Source organism: Vidua chalybeata, chromosome 15 (assembly GCF_026979565.1).
Source record: "Vidua chalybeata isolate OUT-0048 chromosome 15, bVidCha1 merged haplotype, whole genome shotgun sequence".
In the NCBI taxonomy this organism is placed as follows: domain Eukaryota; kingdom Metazoa; phylum Chordata; class Aves; order Passeriformes; family Viduidae; genus Vidua; species Vidua chalybeata.
In genome coordinates, this window is record NC_071544.1 from 17,070,877 (window position 1) to 17,092,323 (window position 21,447).

The 21,447-nt window shown below is 50.6% G+C and overlaps 3 protein-coding genes across 5 annotated transcripts in view; all 3 read left to right on the forward strand.

The window, feature by feature from the left end:
• PPARGC1B (PPARG coactivator 1 beta) overlaps positions 1-1,399 on the forward strand; it is a 43,704-nt gene extending 42,305 nt beyond the window's left edge. The window contains exon 12 of the mRNA XM_053956748.1: positions 203-1,399. Coding sequence (XP_053812723.1) covers positions 203-306 — 104 coding nt within the window. The 3' untranslated portion in view covers positions 307-1,399. The remainder of the gene's footprint in view (positions 1-202) is intronic.
• Positions 1,400-9,051: 7,652 nt separating this feature from the next.
• Positions 9,052-16,045, forward strand: LOC128795547 (E3 ubiquitin/ISG15 ligase TRIM25-like). Of its 2 annotated transcripts, none has more exons than XM_053956391.1 (6): positions 9,052-10,106; positions 10,720-10,815; positions 11,187-11,420; positions 11,516-11,538; positions 12,437-12,606; positions 13,218-13,852. In XM_053956391.1, exons 1-6 carry the CDS (start codon positions 9,366-9,368, stop codon positions 13,280-13,282), a joined length of 1,329 nt encoding a protein of 442 aa, XP_053812366.1. In that variant the 5' UTR covers positions 9,052-9,365; the 3' UTR covers positions 13,283-13,852. The 2 variants fall into 2 exon arrangements, with proteins under 2 accessions (XP_053812366.1, XP_053812365.1); XM_053956390.1 differs by lacking the exon at positions 13,218-13,852 and adding an exon at positions 13,860-16,045 and having other exon boundaries at positions 9,054-10,106.
• Positions 16,046-16,166: 121 nt separating this feature from the next.
• On the forward strand, positions 16,167-21,382 carry LOC128795549 (E3 ubiquitin/ISG15 ligase TRIM25-like). 2 transcript variants are annotated; one of them, XM_053956401.1, is made up of 6 exons: positions 16,167-17,242; positions 17,856-17,951; positions 18,323-18,556; positions 18,652-18,674; positions 19,574-19,743; positions 20,957-21,382. In XM_053956401.1, exons 1-6 carry the CDS (start codon positions 16,628-16,630, stop codon positions 20,998-21,000), a joined length of 1,182 nt encoding a protein of 393 aa, XP_053812376.1. In that variant the 5' UTR covers positions 16,167-16,627; the 3' UTR covers positions 21,001-21,382. The 2 variants fall into 2 exon arrangements, with proteins under 2 accessions (XP_053812376.1, XP_053812375.1); XM_053956400.1 differs by lacking the exon at positions 20,957-21,382 and adding an exon at positions 20,291-20,949.
• The last annotated feature ends 65 nt before the right edge of the window (positions 21,383-21,447 follow it).

Consider the following 21,447-nt stretch of genomic DNA (forward strand, 5'->3'; position numbering starts at 1 on the left):
TGGATGCCCGTGGTGTGTGCCCTGCCTGGCTGCAGCCCCTCTGCCCCGGCCCTGTCATCATCACCGCTGTGTGCAGCCTTGGCTGTGCAGTAGCAGGGCAGCGAGCAGTGCCCTGCTGTGCCTCAGTTTCCCTCCCCATGAGGCAGACAGGACGCTGAGCCCCCTCCCTGACCCATCTGCCTTCTGTCCCTGCCATCCTCAGATTGCAGCACGGACGAGTCCTCCCCAGCTCCGGTGAAAAGCAAGTACGAGACCATGGATTTCGACAGCTTGCTGCAGGAGGCCCAGCTCAGCCTGCATCGGTAACAGCCTTAACCTTGGAGGAATACCTCAATACCTCAGTCAAGGCACTTCCAATATGTTTACGTTTTCAAAGAAATTATTCAGTCTATGGCAAGAGAGAGAGCGAGAGAGAGCGAGAGCACGCCCGCGAGAGAGAGACTGCTGTCCCCTGATCGATGTTTACATTGAACAAAGCTGCTTCTGTCTGTGAGTCCCCATGGTGTTGATGTCTCACTGCCACACGTTAGTCCCCCCTCTGCTTCTGACTGGTTGTTTTAGGGTGAGCCTAGGAGCCCCCCGGCCCCCCTTCCCCTCCCAGCCCTCCCCATGCTCCCGCCGTGGAGTTGCAGCTGTGTTCACCATAACATTTTTTTGTCCGTAGTGTGTGATGATGAAATTGTTCATTGTGAATAGAATCAGGATTATAAACTAATTTTTAATAGAAGAAGAGAAGAAAAAAAAAAAGTATATACTTAAAAAAAATGTATTTATGGCTCAGATGTACTGTAATTCAGATTTATTGTACCGCTTCCTTGATTTTTAACTATGCACTGTAATGAGGCACTTGCCACTCAGCAAATGGGGGGTCAGAGCAGTCACAGAGCTGACATTCCCCTGCCTCCCCTGCTGGCAAACCGGGGTGCTTGGTGCTTGCCCCGGGGTCACCCACTCTGCTGTCAAAGCCATTCTTCGTGCTGGCGTGGCCCGAGCCCCCCCAGCATCACCCCCATGCTGAGCTGGGTCCTGGTGGGTGATGGATGCAGCTTTGCAAGCTGCAGAGGGTGGGAGAGGGATGCATTGCCTGCAGCCAGCACTGCTCCAGCCTCCGCTGCCTTTGGAGCCAGGAGAGAGGGGCTGGGGGGCTGCAGCCAGCTGGGCACATGGGTCCTGCTGGCACAGCCTGGGGGATGGATGTCTCCGGTCCGTGTGGAGGAGCTGGCTCCTCTCCAGCTCCTTGGATGGCCGGGAGACTGGCCAGGCCCTGTGGCTTGATCCACACTGGCTTCCACACCCTGCAAAGCAAGCGGGGCGAGAAGACCTGTCCGTGCTTCCCACTGGGCAGCCCGCCCAAAATGCAGCCCAAAGCCCAGCCCCAAATGCAGCCCAAAGCCCAGCCCCAAATGCAGCCCAAAGCCCAGCCCCAAATCCAGAGGGGCAGGGCGGGCACAGCACCCACCCTGAACACCCACCCAGCACCCTGCCCCGTAGCTGATAAGCCATACACGTCCCAGCACCCACCCGCACCCCGGAGCCGTCCCGCGCCCGCCAGCGCCCCGGGGCACAGCTCTGCCTCTGGCCAAGGGCCCTCAGCACTGGATTGAAGTGTAAAATGTACTCGTGGACTTGCCCTCCATGTGTGGGTGTGGTGGGATGGGGACACAGCCCCCCACCAGCCGGAGCAAAGCCCACCACCAGCCGGCCAGAGGCACTGTTTTCCCAAGGGAGCGGGAACCTTGCTGCTCCTCAAGCCATTGCCACCTCCTCCTTTTATTTTTGAGCCCCAGAGACCACTAGGGATTCAGCCATCCTCTGTAGATAGAATATTATAGCCTTAACTCTGCCAATAGATAGATTAGAGTCTCGTGGGGTCTCCCCTCCCCATGACCTGGGGGTTTCATCCCCGGTTCCCTGGGTACGTTCCGTCCCGCAGGGAGAGCGACCAAAGCCTCGGGAATGGCACAAGATGTGACGCCAGGAGCCGGAGCCCTGCCAGGGTGGCCCCTGGAGTGCAGCTGGGCTCTGGCAGGAGCAGGAATGCCAGCAGCGCCGACACCAGCACAGCTCCCTGGCTGCTCCCCTCGGGAGAGCCGTGGTTCTGACAACAGCCAGCCCGGCAGCGCCAGGGCCCGGAGGCCACCGCGGGGTCCCCAAGCCGCCGCCGGTGACGATCACTGCCAGGGAACAGTCCTTGTGCCATCCCAGCCTCAGCAGCGAAATCTGGCGTCTCTCCCGCCCCAAAATCCCCCGGTTCTCATGCCACCTTAGCGAGCAGCTCTGGCCGAGACTGAGCATCTGCTATTGGCAATTGCCTCATTGTAGCTTTGCCTTTTTCTGTCCTAGTATTTCCTCACGATGATGATGTTTACATGTGATTGCTATAGAGCTTATGTAGAATGTATATAGCGACACATTTAGGGTGGGTAGTACTGTCCTGTGCTGTGCTGATGTTTTTCAGAAAACAAGCGATCGATCAAAAAAAAACAAACAAAAAAAAAAAAAAAAAAAAACCACGAAGAAAAAAAAAAAAGAAAAAGAAAAAGAAAGAAAAAAAAAAAAAGAAAAGCAAATAAGTGGAATTCTTCCATCTCCCACTCAGCTGGGGGCACCCATGGCTGGGCCCTGCTGGGGATGCATCAAGGGTGGTGGAGGGGAAGGGTTAGTGCAGAGCTGGGGGGGCTCCAGCCCACTCCGGGGGATCACTCAGTCACTTCCCAAGCACTGGTTTTGGCGTACCCAGATCCAGAATTTCCCAGTGTTTTCCTGTGGCTGGGTGCCCTGGGTCAGCCCCAGCGCAGCTGCTGGTCCCGGTGCTGGGGAAGGGGAGGGCTGGTCCTGCACAGAGCTCATCAGTACTGCAGCCCTAGGGTAGGAAGAGATGCAATAAGTGGTCTTCAAGGTGCCTGAAGCCTATAAGTGGGGTTGAGTTTTCTTTTTTCTTTTTTTTTTTTTTTTTGTTTGGGTTTTTACTTTTTTTTCCGTTCAGTCGGGATGATTTGTTTTCCCTCCTCCCCAAAAAACCCTTTCTTTTCCAGACTGATGCACTATGCTAAGAGCCCCTTGGGCTGTCTGCTGCCTGCCCGGGGGCTTTAGGACTGGGTGAAAAGTAAATTTCCACTTGATTTCTTTTTTTTTTTTTTTTTTTTTTTTTTTAATTTAGTGGGGTTTTTTTTTTCACTCTAAAGGTGTCTTTAGCTCACAGTGCTCGAGTCTGCAGGAAGGTGGGTCGGGCACAGGGGCAGGTGAGAGCTCCCTCCTGAGCTGCCTAAGGTTTGGATGCTGACAGGGAAATGGGGCAGGAGCAAAGCAATGCCCAGGCACTGCTGCCAGGGAAGCCAGAGGTGCCCAGAGCTTTGCAGGAGCTGCCAGGGATCCCCCCCTTTCCCAAGGATTGCCTTTCCATCCCACCCAGCCTGTGGGACCCCCTCACACCCCAGCCCCCTGCCAGGCTGTGGGATGGGCAGGAGAAACTGGGAGCAAAAGGGTTTATTCTGATGGGCAATAAGCCAGGAGGAGATTTATTTTTTTAAAACTGTGTAAGTATAGAACGTCCCCCAGCCTTTTCCTGCAGGTGCTGTGGGGAAATAACTGAATGTGTGAAGAGTTGCTGATTAAAATGCCCCTTTGCTTGTTTTGCACAGGTTTTGCCCCAGAAAAACTCGCTGTTCAGGGGGGGGCAGCAGGTTTCTGGCTGGAATCCAGCGTGTCCCTGAGGCTCCGCAGGGAGGAGCAAACGTTTCTGAGTGTGTGGGCTGAATGCAGAGGACAATCCCAGGTTTTAGGTTGGATGCTGCCCCAAAGCAAAGGTTTCTCTCATTTCCTCAGCACAGCTGCCTGGGCTGCACATCCTTCAGGAAGCAGCAGCTCAGTCCCCATGTTGCAGTCCTGAGTCTGATCTCAGCTCTGCGCCGTGCAAATGAGTTTTGCAATTGCAGATCAACTTTTTTTGAGGGGATTTTTTCTTTCTCCTTTTCTCCTTTTTGGGTTTTCTCCTTTTTTGGGGGATTTTTTTTTTTTTCTTTCTTTCTGGAGGTCTGCTAAGTCCTGAGATACACCAGTGCTGGAGCTGAACCCGATGCCCGTTCTGTTTTAAGTCCATCCCTGACAATCTCAAGCAATACAGAGCCAAATGCAGCTTTGGGGTTTCATTTTGGGGTTTCATTCCTCTTCCCCTCCCCGGGGCCAGGGGCAGCAGCAGGAGCTGGGGAGGGAGTGTGTGAGTGCATGTGAGAAAAAGAGAGAACGGTTCAATTGATGCATTTCTTCAGAAAGGTGTAAGAATTTCACCTAAAAAGGGGCACATCTGCTTTGTTATTTATACAAAAAAAAAAAAAGCTAAATTCTGTGTTTTTCTTCTTTTTTTTTTTTTTAATGTAAAAGGACACTGCTCATAATTATTAGGGGGCAATTCTGTCTCTGTTGCTCATGCTGAGTAAGTACTACTTAACTCTGCAATTTTCTAATTGCAGAGTAAGTAAAAGCAGCAGAATTGATCCCTCTATAAGAATCAAGTTTTTAGTATTTTTTTTAATTGGTAGTGGTTTTTTTATATTTCACTTAATTTCTCCCCCAGTTCCGTTCTGTTGTGTCCTTATTTATGTAATATACTTTAACCTTAAAAGATGGCATGGATTCTTATGCCTTTCCTTTATTATTATTGTTATTATTTTTAAAAAAGAAAAGAGATTTATTTCTAGTGTGATTTAACTGTCTACCTTCTAAAATGAGAGAACGTTTTCTTGTATTTTTACATTGTCAGATTCTATAGTTTCATAGATAATTTAACCAAATCGCTCAATGTATTCTCTATATCTATCCAGTGGGTATAAAAGTTCTATTTTAAATTGTGTAAATACTTCAGAACTGGCTTCTTTTTCCAGACTCCCCTGCCGTGGAGTTTCTTGTTTACATCAAAAAGACTGTAGAATCTCTACGCTCATGTACTGTAAATAGTGAAGTGATCTGCCTATAAATAAACGATAACATATATACTATAAAGTGGAAAGAACAAAAAAAGGAACCAGTTTGTGCTGCTATACTTTAGTTTCTAGTGCAAATCTGCTCGGGGTGAGGTGTTTTGCTCTGCCTGGCTGGCAGTGGGGCTGTGCCAGGGCCGAGGGGGTGGCAGAGGCTCCCAGCTGCCAGGGATGCAGCTCCTGCCTGGGAATATCACTGTGTGTTGCTGTTTTAAGTGTGGCTTCTCCCAGTTTAGGTCATGCAGGAAAAACCTGGGCTCTGCACTCTGACATCGAGAGGTGCCACTGCCACAGGACCACTCCTGAAGAAACTCCACAGGGAGTGGGTGAAAAATAAAGCCGGGCCTGCTCCTCAAAATTTCTGGAGTGGAGTAAGAGAGCAGGAAAAAATGTGGAAAAGACTCCAGGTGGTGATGCAGCAGCCGTGCAGCTGAGGATGGCAGCTGGAGAGCCCCTGGGGCCAGGAGAGCAGGCCCTGGGAGCCAAAGTGCTCTCCCAGGGGCACGGCGTGTCCTGGTGTCCAGGTGTCCTGGTGTCCTGGTGTCCTGGTGTCCTGGTGTCCTGGTGTCCTGGTGTCCTGGTGTCCTGGTGTCCTGGTGTCCTGGTGTCCAGGTGTCCTGGTATCCTGGTGTCCTGGTATCCTGGTGTCCTGGTGTCCTGGTGTCCAGGTGTCCTGGTGTCCTGGTGTCCAGGTGTCCAGGTGTCCTGGTGTCCTGGTATCCTGGTGTCCTGGTGTCCTGGTGTCCTGGTGTCCTGGTGTCCAGGTGTCCAGGTATCCTGGTATCCTGGTATCCTGGTGTCGTGGTGTCCTGTGTTCTGGTATCCTGGTGTCCTGGTGTCCGGGTGTCCGGGTGTCCTGGTATCCTGGTGTCCTGGTGTCCTGGTGTCCTGGTGTCCAGGTGTCCTGGTGTCCTGTGTCCTGATCCTTGTGGCAGCCCAGGCTGTGGAAGGGATGTTTGGAAGGCCGGGGCAGGCCCAGCACGGGCACAGCTCCCCCGGGCACAGGGGAGCTCCATGCCAGCCATGCCCTGTGAGGGCTCACCAGGCCGGAGATGTGGCACTGGTTTCATCCAGCCCATGGATCAGGGAAGATGCCAGGCTGGGCGATCCCAGCAGCCTGAAAGGAGCAGCTCTGCGAGGTGCTGAGCTGTGCCAGCTGCTGGTTTTTGCTGACTGGCACCGATTCAGGCAGCAGCTCTACACCTGCCTGTGTCCAGCACATCTGTGGGAGCCCAGTGCGGGTCCCCCAGCCTGGGCACAGAGCTGGAAGCTGCCTCCCAGCCCAAAGCCAGCCCCTCATCCCTGCCACTGCTGCAGCCAGAGTGCAGAGCTGATGGTCAGCCCATTCCCTGCTGCTTTCCAAAACCAGCCGGCTGCAAGGCCACCAAAGAGGAATGTTTCTGAGATACATCAGGCACTGTGATGGCAATAGTGCCCAGACAGATGAAAACATGAATTTGGAGGGGGGAAATGTGGGAATGCAGCAGGGACAGCCAGTGATGGGATGCCCAGGGTGGGCACACGTGGAGCAGAGACACAGGAGTGGGTTCCCAGGAGGGAGAGGGGCACACAAGGGAAGGGCCTGCAGGGAGGGACAGACCCAGAGCTGATGTTTGTCCTCCCAGCCCGACCTGTGCCTCCAACACTGCATTCCCAGGCTGCCTCCTGGAAAATAAAGCACTGCTCTGTTTATTGAGTACAATTGTTTCTTGAGGATAATTCCTGCAAGCAGACCTAGAGTCTGTCTGAAGGGAGCTCTTGGTGAATGTGGACATCAATTCAACAGCTCCCTTGATCCCAGCAATTACTTCCAACCATTTGGGAAAAATCCCAGCTGACCTGTTTTTATTTTGGCAGAACTTTGTGATAAAACAACTCCTTTTCACACACACAGGCGCTGTTTTGGAGTAGCTCCTGTGGCTGCTGGAGGGGAGGGAGGCAGTGTTATTTATCTTCCTGCACAGTGTGACTCATGGGAGGGGGAAATCACTCAGGAGGTTTTGTGAACAGGGACAGCTTTGGTTGCTGCCCTGGGCTGGCTGGCACCTGGCAGTGTGGGCAGCCCACCCCAGGCTGCTGCTCCTGACCTGTGTGGAATGCCCACTGTGGATTTCATTTCACTGCCTGCTGAGCTGTCCCGGGCTGCTTTTTGGAGTCTCAGCTCCCACCTGTGCCCTGAGCAGTGGCACCTGACACCAAATCCTGCCCTGGGCTCTGCTGGCACGGGAGCAGCCTGACAGGGACCTCAGATTTGTGCCACACAAGGTCTGCCCAGGGGCTCTGGAGGCTGCACTTCAGGGAACCCACACAATTGCCCACTCAGCATCCATCAGTCCCAGGCTGTTGTCCAGCTCCATCCAGGTGTCTTTGCAGAGGGGAACAGCTTTGGTTGCTTTGCCCTCTGGCTGCTGGTCCAGCTGTCCCAGCCTCCCTGCCCACAAGGATTCTTCCCAGCTTTCCTTCCTGCCTCATTTCCTGACCCATCACAGCAGGGCTGGACCTTCTGCCACGTTGCCCTTGAAGTGTCCAAGCTCTCAGCCTCGAGCTGCTGCAAGGAGTTTGTCCTGCTGTCACGGAAAATGAGGAATTAAACTCTCTAACACTGTAATTTCAATATTGGAAAGTGGCAATGTTTTATTTCAGCCCCAGGCACGTGGGGCATAACTCCCTATTATACACACCACACCTTGCTAACAGACCAGCTTAAATCTATGTAGCTTTTACATATCCAATACATTTCCCCAAACTCATACCTATATGTTAAACACTCCCTGAATTTTCTGCGTGTTTAAATCACATCTCAGAGTTTATTTTCATTGGAGAAGGGTTCTTATGAGGATCACGTCTAGTTGTTGGGGAACATACAATTTCTCCAACTATTCTTTTTTGGTCACAGACCTCCAAAAATGCTTCTTCTCTTTGAATGCATCCCATTGCTGTTGTTATAAATACATTTTATATTCTTGGCTTTACACAAATATTAAGATGAATGCTATATGTAGAATGTTAAAATAACTTTGCTTTTATTTCTGCTATTAACAAACAACTTAGACATAGTAATAGTGGTAGCTGATATAGTTAGGAGTGAACTGTTTGGTCAGGATAACATCCAGTGAACATGTGACGAGGACCCTGCTATTGATATGCCAGCTATCAGCATCTGCCATTTGAAGGAAGTATGTACCAAGGCACAAACTGGAATTGATAAGGATAAGGAGCCAAAACCACAGTCAGGAAACACATATGCTCTAAAAAGGCAGACCCAAGGAGGGGCCATGCAAAATAGTTCCTGGGATATGTGAAGTAGTTTATGGGAAAATATGAATATACTTAAGGGTCTATGAGTAAGCGACAAGCTGATGTAGTGGGAAAGGTATTTAAGGGGTATCCCCGAATGCAAAGCTGTGCTCTTCGCTGAGTGCCAAGAGGCACCCACACTTTGCTTTACTCTCTTAGTCTCCTATTGTCCTTTATTAAACTTTTTGCATTTTCACAGGAGAGTGAACATGTTTTTCACACTGTGGTCTTGAAGCGATACGCGGAATCGATAAATAGACTCCATAACCTGGGGTAGTTATGGAGTGGGTCTGTATGCCAGCACCCATCACAAGTGAGATATCTCTCCAAAACTTGTGCCCCGAGCCTCACTCTGACCCACACCTTTATTCCCAAAGATGTCCCATATGCAATATATTGCACAACTTTTTCATGCATATTCAACCCCTGGTCCCGCCTGTCCTCGCCTCTCATGCTAAATGAGTCCACGCCCTTCTGGGCACGCCTGGTTTGCTGTGGTGGTCGCACGGGGGTCTCTGGGTGGTCCTGAGGCTGAAGATCGTGCTCTTCCTCATGGCTGAACTTTTGAATTTTTCCTCTCTGCGCGTGCGCTTTTGGTCCTTTGGTGCTTATCTGAGTCCATCTGTCAGTCCTGATGGGCTTGGAGACAGAGGAGCTTCTTTACCTGGGTTCTTTGCCTCTTCTGGTATTGTTCTTTATGCAAGAAGCTTCAGAAATTTGCATTTTCCTATGCCCTTTGTACCAGGCAGAGGTTTCTTAGTAAAAGGTTAAAATTCAATACATAACTCCACAAGCTAAAATATAAATGCTTAATTCATTTTGTTAACTTAACTCTAAAAATCTCTGTTTCAGTCTGACCAATAGATTCGTTTTTGACCAAGATATTAGTTTTACCAGCATTGCTCAGGCTCACAGACTTTACGGCTGAGATAACCCATTGCACACAGGACAAAGCCCTGTCCGGTAAACCAAAAGGACTTCCCGAAGATTTCATTAAACACAACTTGTTACAACTTTTTTTAACAACACCGAGACAGCCAACGCTCCTGCCCAGACGGCCCCGAGAAGGAGGAAGCTGGAGAGAGCGGAAGGATGATTCTCCCTTGCAAAGGGGAGGAGGCAGCAGCTTTTAGCCCGCGGGGTGTTCTCGTCACTTCCCGCATTCAGTTTCGTTTCCCAGCAGAGCCGTCCCTCTCAGCCCCGTCCGGAGCTGGAGCCATGGCGCAGGCAAAGGCTATGTCCGGGCTGAAGGAAGAGCTGACCTGTCCCATCTGCCTGGACATCTACAAGGACCCCATGACCGTGGGCTGCAGCCACAGCTTCTGCAGGACCTGCATCAAGCAGGTGCTGCGGGGCCAGCAGAGCCCTGCCCGGTGCCCGCTGTGCCACTCGCCCGTCGGGGAGCTGCGGCCCAACTTCCACCTCCGCAACATTGTGCAGAAGTTCCTGGAAGCTCCCGCGCACCAAGAGGAGGAAAAGCAGGAAGAGCTAGGCAGGGAGAAGGGGGAAAGCTCGGGCCAGCCAGAGGAGGTGGTCCTGTGTGATTCCTGCCTCCAGGAGCCGCAGCCCGCAGTGAAGACGTGCCTGAGCTGCGAAGCCTCGCTGTGCCAAGCGCACCTGAGCAGGCACAACAGCAAGAACGACCAGAAGAACCATGTGCTGGTGGAGCCCTGCAATGGCCAGCTTTTGGCTGAGAGGAGATGCCCCCAGCACGGCAAACTGCTGGAGTGCTTCTGTGAGAGTGACTGGCAGTGCATCTGCGTCCTGTGCTCCGTCATCTCCCACAAGAACCACAAGATCATCAGCTTGGAGGAGGCTTTCAACGAAGCCCAGGTAAGAGGCGGCTGGGGCAGTGGGACTGGCATGGATTGCACCAGGAAAAGGCCAGAGAGCTGCCCATGGCACAGGGGCAGCTCCTGAGTTGGAGAACTGCATTCCCGGGATGGGGCTCTATTGCAATCCTGGCCTTTCATTCTTAGTTTGGTCCCAGATTCTCTCTGGGTTTGACCCTTGAGATATAAAACAAGATGTTATAAACGCTTTTTTCCCCTCCTGTGGGAAGAGTTTGGCCAAACTGCTGGGACTGAGTGCTGCTGTAAGGTTTTAGTCCTTGGTGCACCTCCAAGGCAAAGATGAGCCTGAGCTGCACTTATGCAAAGATAATTAATGACAGAGTAACAGAAAGAAAGGTGCCAACAGGGAAATAGCTTTATCTGTGGCTAGTGCACATGAACAGTTTTCAGCTTCACATTTTCCTTTTGTGCTTGTAATTGTGGCATTTGTTCAGGGATGAAACCTTCCAGTGAACCTTTATCTACTGATTTGTCCTGAGAGCATGCAATGAGCAGGCCTTTAGCAAGTCTAGCTTAACCCCTGTGGATAAAGCTGCTGATCTCATGCATTATGCCAGTCCTGTCCTGACATCTCCTTCCGATGATCTTTGCAGGTATCTTTTCCTGGTACTCTGGAAACACTGAAAAACCATGAAGCTGCAGTGGATGAAGCCATAGCAAACCTGCTGAAACAAAAGGAGGGGCTAAAGGTTTGTTTCACGGTCCCATATCACCTTGGGGTGGCTGCTTGCTGGTAAATGATGAGATAAAGTTTTCTTTTGCCCTTCCCCAGATCATGGATTCTGAAGCCTTTTTAGTTCCTGGCTGGTTTCTCGTGTATTTTTGAGGTTTCTTCTTTGAGGAAGGATGATGCATAACTTTCTTAGCAGTCTGGGAGGTCCATTCTTAGTTAAGCTTGAAAGTCTGTGCCTCCTGATGAGTGGCTGGTGTGTGGCTTTTTATTTTTCCAACCTTCAGTGTTTAGTTACTTCTCTCAGGCCTGAAGAAAGACAGATTTTTATGTAAGTGAGAACTAATGTGGAAAATGTCCCTTACAAATTTGAAATTGTTTTCTTAATAGACTGATCAGAGCCAGCGGAGGGAACAATTGGAGAGCCTGTTCAAGGAGATGTATATGGAGCTAGAGAAGAAAAAGGGGGAAGTCCTGAAAGTTCTCAGTGACTACGAGGAGGAACAACTTTCCAAGATTCAGGCAGAGGTGAATGATCACAAGGGGATGAAGGATTTGGCCAGCCAGGATGTTCAGGAGCTGGAGGCTCTGAGAAATCAGAAGGACACTCTTCTTTTCACCAAGGTACCTATCAGCATCCCCCCTTCCCAGAGACACACAGCTCCTGGGCTGGCCTGTGCCTGCACTGTGCTAATTCTGCTTTCAAAATGTCTTCACAGGCTTTTGCAGCGATTAAAGGCAGGTAAGCTCTTCCTGAGGTTTAACACCTTTGTTGACAACGTGGAGGAGCGGGCGGAGCGCGCTGTCAGTGCGTTCCCAGCAGCACTAAGGCAGGCAGGAGTGTGGCTGTGCTGGAGGGCAGGAAGCTCTGCAGAGGGCTCAGGACAGGCTGGATCCACGGGCCAAGGGCAGCAGTGGGAGGTGCAGTGAGGCAAAGTGCCAGGTGCTGCACTGTGGTCACAACAACCTCCTGCAGTTCCAGGCTGGGCAGCAGGGACTGGAAAGCTGCCTGGCAGGAAAGCAACTGGGAATGCTGTTCAGTGTTGGCTGAACTTGAGCTCAGGTGTGCCCAGGTGGGCAAGAGGCCACTGGTACCTGGCCTGTCTCAGCAACAGTGACTGTCCCCTGTGCTGACACCATGAGTGCTGTGTCAGTTCTGGGCCCCTCAGAGGAAGAGAGGTGTGGAGGGGCTGGAGCGTGCCCAGGGAAGGGAATGGAGCTGAGGAAGGGGCTGGAGCTGCTGAGGGAGCTGGGAAGGGGCTGAGCCTGGAGAAAAGGAGGCTCAGGGGGGCCCTTCTGGCTCTGCACAGCTCCTGACAGGAGGGGACAGCCGGGGGGGTTGGGCTCTGCTCCCAGGGACAGGGACAGGAGGAGAGGGAACGGCCTCAGGCTGGGCCAGGGCAGGCTCAGGGTGGACAGCAGCAGGAATTTCCCCATGGAAAGGGTGCTCAGGCACTGGAACTGCCCAGGGAGGTTTGGATCCCCATCCCTGGAGTGTCCCAGGAAGGGCTGGAGGTGGCACTCGGTGCTCTGGGCTGGGGACACGGTGGGCATTGGGCACAGCTTGGACTCAATGGCCTTGGAGGTCTTTTCCCACCTCTGTGATTCTGTGGTTCTGTGATTCCTTCTGCGTGTTTTAGGAAATGCAAGCCACTTCCTAACATGGATGGTGTGAGGCTGCCAAAGCCACTCATTACTTTGGATAAATCAGCAACAGATGCTATTCTGAGATTTTTCCAGCAATTCCTGTCAAAGATGGAGAACTCCTTTAAGCAGCCATCACCTAGAGAATGCAAACCAGCAGCTACTGGTAAGTGCTCATTTCACTTACCAGTGTAAGAAAGGACTCTAATGAGGCACCAAGTACCCTGAGTACCTCTAGAAGTGTTCATTCCTTTCACTGTATGCTTATTTGCACACGTGTGTGCAGCCATGGGAGCTGGTCCTGGCATTCAGGGCTTTGGGGCATGCCTTGAATACACCTTGTTAAACCAGGCTATGGATGAAGAGGCTGGGAAGTGCCAGGAGTTTTCTGGGAGGATTAAGAGAAGATAATAGCAATGCCTCTGTGGCATCCCTTTGATTCAAGGGGAAAGTTGAGAACTCATCCCAGCAGCAGCAGGGTGAAGTTTGCTTAGGACATAAATAATCTGCTCTTTCTGTGTAAATACTTATAGTCCTGTAGTCGTTTAATGTAGTTTGGCTTTTAGTTGGGGAGGGAGTACACGAGTTGAGGAAGTTGTGAAAAATGCATATTTTATGATTGGCTTTTCTCAAAGATTACATTGAATACTCTATGTATTATGGAGGGTTATTTTGTAATACTGTATTAATCCTTTTTAAGTAGTGTGTTAAATACAGTTTTAGGTTACAACATAATGTTAAAATAGAAACTCTGCGATGTAAGATATTTTTTACTAGCTCAAGAAAGGGATGAGATAATCAAGAGATTCTTCGCACAGACACGACAGCGATTAGAAATCTGAAGAGTTATAGTCTCCATATCAGAAAAGACAAACATTCTTCCACCTTCTCTCCATCGTTATGGAACCACCAGGAGTAAGGGGAAGAAGTTGACAAAAACCAGGAAAATTCTTAATTAGCAAGGAATTTCTGCACCCTGTATGAGATGTATGAATATGCAACAACAGGCTGTTGCTTTTAAGGGTTGTTCCTTTGTTCACAAGGCGTGGTTTTGGCAGCTCAGTGCCCAAAAACATCCCGACGTCAGTAATTCTTTGCTTTTTTATTGTCTCATAGTGTCCTAATCCTCATTGTCCAAATTTTTATTACTCTAATTTTATTAATACTTTTTTATAACTATTTTATTACTAATAAACTTTTAAGATTTTAAAAAAACAAGTGATTGGTGTTTTTCACAGAAGTGATATCCTGTGGGCACCTTGGCAGTTTCCTTCGGACCTAACAAAACCAGTCAGCTGGCTAATTTTGAATATTGACACCCGGTTAAACCACTTAAAAGAACTCAATATGCCTCTCTGAAATCACATTTAAAGACTAACCAGCCCCAAAAAAACTCTCTTGCTTCTGGCCTTTTAACAGGTATCAGGCGGCTGACAGGACTGCACAGCCAAGATAAGGATGGCAGGTCAGTGCCACGTGGCCAGGATCGGGATGGCAGGTCAGTGCCACATGGCCAGGATCGGGATGGCAGGTCAGTGCCACGTGGCCAGGATCGGGATGGCAGGTCAATGCCACATGGCCAGGATCGGAATGGCAGGTCAATGCCACGTGGCCAGGATCGGAATGGCAGGTCAATGCCACACGGCCAGGATTGGGATGACTGGTCGATGCCACGTGGCCAGGATCGGAATGGCAGGTCAATGCCACGTGGCCAGGATCGGAATGGCAGGTCAGTGCCACATGGCCAGGATTGGGATGACTGGTCAATGCCACACGGCCAGGATTGGGATGACTGGTTGATGCCACGTGGCCAGGATCGGGATGGCAGGTCAATGCCACACGGCCAGGATTGGGATGACTGGTTGATGCCACGTGGCCAGGATCGGAATGGCAGGTCAGTGCCACATTACCGTATCCCGGATGACTGGTAGCGCCGCGTGGCCGTCTCAACGCGCATCACGAAGGCCGTTCGTGTAGGCGGTTTTAGCCAGCCGTTCTGCGGACAGAAGGACAAAAGTGGCGGTCGCGGCTTTTCTTTTTTCAGCACCCCTCATGAAGAAAAGGCACAGACCGGAGCCAGCAGCCAGCATGGCTTGCGTGGTGCCGGCAGCAAGAGACACAGCAATTCCCCCAGACAAGATCAACCTTTCAGCGCTGCAGAACTCTATAAAAAATGTTTCAGTTGATAAAGCTTGAGAGCAAACAAACCTACGAACACCAATTCCCTCCCGAATCAGAAAAAGAAAAGGGTGGAGACACGTAGAGACAAAAACATGGAGACACCGAAGTCAGTGAAGGAGTCAAATCCCAGATGGAAGGAGATTGAGGAGATGCCTTAATCTTGGGCTGAAATTCTCTTGTAAGGCTATGGTGAAGGTATAATTGATACATCAGACTTCTTTTTCCCCTGTAACTCATGGAATGCATTGGGGAGGTGTAGTGTTCTAACCACAGCCGTGAGCAGAGGCACCCATGTTGAAGCAAGCAGATGTTGGAGTAGCTGTGATCCAATGAGAAGCTTGAGCAAAGAGAGATGGGAAACCTTGCCCCAGGGATAGGAGAAGAAAACCTCTGTTTCCAGAGATAAAAGTTTCTATACTAGAGCAGCTCATCCTTAAAATTTCACCCCAATAAGCTGAAATGGCCCATGTTGGTAGTTGTGGAAAGACTACATAACCAATGGGAGGGACTTCACAATTGCAGCTTTCCAGCTGGCTGCTATTCGTGAAAATTAAACCACGAGAAAACTGTTTCTTGTGGAAAAGTCTCCATGCATGGCAAGAGAGACTGTACCTAAATGAACTGAAAAAAGACTATTTTAGAGGTGGTAAACTGACTGAAAGTTCCAGGTTGTGTCTCTTTATGTTGTCAGTGGGAAAGGAAAGAACAGTTGGAGGAGAAGTGTTCTGAAGGTTGATTCTGATTCCTTATTTTTCTTTTAGTTCTGTTAATAAAGTTTTCTTTATACCCTTAAAAGTTTTGAGCCTGCTTTGCTCTCCTCATAATTGTTACCTGGAAGCAGAAAACGAGTAAATAATTCTAGTGGATGCACTGGTGTTTGGCCAGTGCTAAACCCACTGCAACTCCTTTGCAATGCTTTGTAAGCTGAGCCTGCATCCCAGGGCTGTGCACAGTGGCCACTTGTCTGACTGAATCGGTGAAATTCGGGTTCCCTGGGTGCTGCTCTCTGGATGGTGCTTCAGCCCTTGCTGGCAGTGAGCCTTGGGTCAGGACAGAGGCAGACTCCAGTTCTCCACAATTATCTGTTAATCATAATGCATTTTTTACCTTTAGGTTTTGCTCTGCCGGGCTGGCAGTGGGGCTGTGCCAGGGCCTCCCGGCTGCCAGGGATGCAGCTCCTGCCTGGGAATATCACTGTGTGTTGCTGTTTTAAGTGTGGCTTCTCCCAGTTTAAGTCATGCAGGAAAAACCTGGGCTCTGCACTCTGACATCGAGAGGTGTCACTGCCACAGGACCACTCCTGAAGCAGCTCTCCCAGAGGGAGTGGGTGAAAAATGAAGCCAGGCCTGCTCCTCAAAATTTCTGGAGTGGAGCATTACTCCCTATTGCACACACCACACCTTGCTAACAGACCAGCTTAAATCTATGTAGCTTTTACATATCCGTTTCCCCAAACTCATGCCTATATGTTAAATGCTCCCTGAATTTTCTGCATGTTTAAATCACATCTCAAGAGTTTATTTTCGTTGGAGAAGGGTTCTTAGGAGGGTCACGTGTAGTCGTTGGGGAACATCCCATTCCTGCAATTATTCTTTTTTGGTCACAGGTGTCCAAAAACATTTCTTCTCTTTGACGGGATCCCATTGCTGTGGTCAGAGCAGGTAATTAGTGCTTACCAGCATTGCCTTGGCTCACAGACTTTAGGGCTGAGATAACCGCTTGCACACAGGACAAAGCTCGGTGCGGTAAACCGAAAGGAATTCCCCAAGATTTCATTAAACACGACTTGTTACAACTTTTTTTCACAACACCTGGACAGCCACAGGCCCTCCCACGTGGCTCCGAGAGGCAGGAAGCTGGAGAGAGGGGCGGGAAGACCCTCCCTTGCAAGGGGGAGGAGGCAGCAGCTTTTAGCCCACGGGGTATTTTCCCTCCTCGGCGCTGCCCGCCTTCTCTGTCCCCTCCCAGCAGAGCCCTCCCTCTCAGCCCTGCCCGGAGCTGGAGCCATGGCCCGGGCAAAGGCTATGTCCGGGCTGAAGGAAGAGCTGACCTGTCCCATCTGCCTGCACATCTACAAGGACCCAACGACCGTGGGCTGCAGCCACAGCTTCTGCAGGACCTGCATCCAGAAGGTGCTCCTGACCCAGAAGAGCCCTGCCCGGTGCCCGCTGTGCCACTCGCGCGTCGGGGAGCTGCGGCCCAACTTCCACCTCCGCAACATTGTGCAGAAGTTCCTGGAAGCTCCCGCGCACCAAGAGGAGGAAAAGCAGGAAGGGCAAGGCAGGGAGAAGGGGGAAAGCTCGGGCCAGCCAGAGGAGGTGGTCCTGTGTGATTCCTGCCTCCAGGAGCCGCAGCCCGCAGTGAAGACGTGCCTGAGCTGCGAAGCCTCGCTGTGCCAAGCGCACCTGAGCAGGCACAACAGCAAGAACGACCAGAAGAACCATGTGCTGGTGGAGCCCTGCGATGGCCAGCTTTTGGCTGAGAGGAGATGCCCCCAGCACGGCAAACTGCTGGAGTGCTTCTGTGAGAGTGACTGGCAGTGCATCTGCGTCCTGTGCTCCGTCATCTCCCACAAGAACCACAAGATCATCAGCTTGGAGGAGGCTTTCAACGAAGGCCAGGTAAGAGGCGGCTGGGGCAGTGGGACTGGCATGGATTGCACCAGGAAAAGGCCAGAGAGCTGCCCATGGCACAGGGGCAGCTCCTGAGTTGGAGAACTGCATTCCCGGGATGGGGCTCTATTGCAATCCTGGCCTTTCATTCTTAGTTTGGTCCCAGATTCTCTCTGGGTTTGACCCTTGAGATATAAAACAAGATGTTATAAACGCTTTTTTCCCCTCCTGTGGGAAGAGTTTGGCCAAACTGCTGGGACTGAGTGCTGCTGTAAGGTTTTAGTCCTTGGTGCACCTCCAAGGCAAAGATGAGCCTGAGCTGCACTTATGCAAAGATAATTAATGACAGAGTAACAGAAGGAAAGGTGCCAACAGGGAAATAGCTTTATCTGTGGCTAGTGCACATGAACAGTTTTCAGCTTCACATTTTCCTTTTGTGCTTGTAATTGTGGCATTTGTTCAGGGATGAAACCTTCCAGTGAACCTTTATCTACTGATTTGTCCTGAGAGCATGCAATGAGCAGGCCTTTAGCAAGTCTAGCTTAACCCCTGTGGATAAAGCTGCTGATCTCGTGCATTATGCCAGTCCTGTCCTGACATCTCCTTCCGATGATCTTTGCAGGTATCTTTTCCTGGTACTCTGGAAACACTGAAAAACCATGAAGCTGCAGTGGATGAAGCCATAGCAAACCTGCTGAAACAAAAGGAGGGGCTAAAGGTTTGTTTCACGGTCCCATATCACCTTGGGGTGGCTGCTTGCTGGTAAATGATGAGATAAAGTTTTCTTTTGCCCTTCCCCAGATCATGGATTCTGAAGCCTTTTTAGTTCCTGGCTGGTTTCTCGTGTATTTTTGAGGTTTCTTCTTTGAGGAAGGATGATGCATAACTTTCTTAGCAGTCTGGGAGGTCCATTCTTAGTTAAGCTTGAAAGTCTGTGCCTCCTGATGAGTGGCTGGTGTGTGGCTTTTTATTTTTCCAACCTTCAGTGTTTAGTTACTTCTCTCAGGCCTGAAAAAAGACAGATTTTTATGTAAGTGAGAACTAATGTGGAAAATATCCCTTACAAATTTGAAATTGTTTTCTTAATAGACTGATCAGAGCCAGCGGAGGGAACAATTGGAGAGCCTGTTCAAGGAGATGTATATGGAGCTAGAGAAGAAAAAGGGGGAAGTCCTGAAAGTTCTCAGTGACTACGAGGAGGAACAACTTTCCAAGATTCAGGCAGAGGTGAATGATCACAAGGGGATGAAGGATTTGGCCAGCCAGGATGTTCAGGAGCTGGAGGCTCTGAGAAATCAGAAGGACACGCTTCTTTTCACCAAGGTACCTATCAGCATCCCCCCTTCCCAGAGACACACAGCTCCCGGGCTGGCCTGTGCCTGCACTGTGCTAATTCTGCTTTCAAAATGTCTTCACAGGCTTTTGCAGCGATTAAAGGCAGGTAAGCTCTTCCTGAGGTTTAACACCTTTGTTGACGACCTGGAGGAGCGGGCGGAGCGCGCTGTCAGTGCGTTCCCAGCAGCACTAAGGCAGGCAGGAGTGTGGCTGTGCTGGAGGGCAGGAAGCTCTGCAGAGGGCTCAGGACAGGCTGGATCCACGGGCCAAGGGCAGCAGTGGGAGGTGCAGTGAGGCAAAGTGCCAGGTGCTGCACTGTGGTCACAACAATCTCCTGCAGTTCCAGGCTGGGCAGCAGGGACTGGAAAGCTGCCTGGCAGGAAAGCAACTGGGAATGCTGTTCAGTGTTGGCTGAACTTGAGCTCAGGTGTGCCCAGGTGGGCAAGAGGCCACTGGTACCTGGCCTGTCTCAGCAACAGTGACTGTCCCCTGTGCTGACACCATGAGTGCTGTGTCAGTTCTGGGCCCCTCAGAGGAAGAGAGGTGTGGAGGGGCTGGAGCGTGCCCAGGGAAGGGAATGGAGCTGAGGAAGGGGCTGGAGCTGCTGAGGGAGCTGGGAAGGGGCTCAGCCTGGAGAAAAGGAGGCTCAGGGGGGCCCTTCTGGCTCTGCACAGCTCCTGACAGGAGGGGACAGCCGGGGGGGTCGGGCTCTGCTCCCAGGGAACAGGGACAGGAGGAGAGGGAACGGCCTCAGGCTGGGCCAGGGCAGGCTCAGGGTGGACAGCAGCAGGAATTTCCCCATGGAAAGGGTGCTCAGGCACTGGAACTGCCCAGGGAGGTTTGGATCCCCATCCCTGGAGTGTCCAAGGAAGGGCTGGAGGTGGCACTCGGTGCTCTGGGCTGGGGACACGGTGGGCATTGGGCACAGCTTGGACTCAATGGCCTTGGAGGTCTTTTCCCACCTCTGTGATTCTGTGGTTCTGTGATTCCTTCTGCGTGTTTTAGGAAATGCAAGCCACTTCCTAACATGGATGGTGTGAGGCTGCCAAAGCCACTCATTACTTTGGATAAATCAGCAACAGATGCTATTTTGAGATTTTTCCAGCAATTCCTGTCAAAGATGGAGAACTCCTTTAAGCAGCCATCACCTAGAGAATGCAGACCAGCAGCTACTGGTAAGTGCTCATTTCACTTACCTGTGTAAGAAAGGACTCTAATGAGGCACCAAGTACCCTGAGTACCTATAGAAGTGCTCATTCCTTTCACTGTATGCTTATTTGCACACGTGTGTGCAGCCATGGGAGCTGGTCCTGGCATTCAGGGCTTTGGGGCATGCCTTGAATACACCTTGTTAAACCAGGCTATGGATGAAGAGGCTGGGAAGTGCCAGGAGTTTTCTGGGAGGATTAAGAGAAGATAATAGCAATACCTCTGTGGCAGCCCTTTGATTCAAGGGGAAAGTTGAGAACTCATCCCAGCAGCAGCAGAGTGGAGTTTGCTTAGGACATAAATAACCTGGTCTGCTTTGTAAGCTCAACCTACATTCCCAGGGCTGTCCACAGTGGACACTTGTTTGACTGAATTGGTGAAATTAGGGTTCCCTGGGTACTGCTCTCTAGATGGTGCTTCAGCCCTCACTAGTAGTAAGCCTTGGGTCAGGACAGAGGCAGACTCTAAATTACTACAATGATCTGTTAATCATAATGCATTTTTTATCTTTAGGTCCATCATTTTTTGTTGGTCCTACAGCATACCCTGGATGCATGTATGGATCTACCTCTCATTTTCCTTTCAAGTAGCCTAACAGAATACAAATTCAGTGGCAATCATAATGACAATCATAGAAAGGAGGGAAGACAGAGAGAAAAGCCAACCAAAGCCATCCATGCACAGCACGATTGTTCCCCCATCACCTGCTCTCTCATGTCCAGCCTCCTTGTGGCCATCTCCCCCCAGTTCATATGCTGGGCATGGTGTTCTGTGGTGTGGAATATCTCTTTGTCCAGTTTGGGTCACCAGCCCTAGCTATGCTCCTTCCCAGCTTTTTGTGCACCTCCTCGCTGGCAAAGCATGAGGCACAGAAAGCTCCTTGGCTCTGGTCTAGCACTGCTCAGCCACTGCCAAACCATCGGTGTGTTACCACCATTATTCCCTACTGAACCCAAAACTGTACCAGCTGCTGAGAAGAGAATGAATTCTCAGGAATGGAATTCTCATGATTAGAATGAATCCCGTCCCAGTGGACAGGACTCCAATACACACAGTGCCATCCCAGAGCTGCTGGGAGGAGGACACCAGCAAGGAGAGCTGCTGGAAGCTTGGAATTCTTTGTGCCTGGTTTGAATGCTGCCTGCAAATGCCACACAATAACCTCTGTGCATTCCTTAGGTGGAAGACAACAACGGCAGAAGATACGCTCTTTATTGTTGTGATGTGTCTGTCAAGGCTGGACATCCTGCTAAGAACTTCAGGCTTATAGAGACAGAAACCATCCATTCCAAGTATCCCATCCATGCTGCCATCAGCGTTTTGAAGTTTTTGGAGTGATGTGGGGACAAGGTGTTGTTTTGTATTTCCAGGCCTAGAAATTGTGAGCCTTGCATGGAGGCTATGCCGAGCTGGCACATCAGAAATTGCATTGTGGGCTGCTGTGAGAGGGCATATCACAGCACCCTGCCTTTTCCTGCAAGAGCTCCTGCATTACTTGTTCTGTTAATCATAATGGAAATACCATTAAGTTGCTCATTTTTGCACAGCTGTTTCAAATACTGCGTTGGCTTCATGTTAATAAAGTCACGTTATAAGCTTGTTAAACGCGATGGCAGTTTATTTTATCTAAAAGTTGACAGCACGACATTAACTGCTGCAGAAGCAGGCAG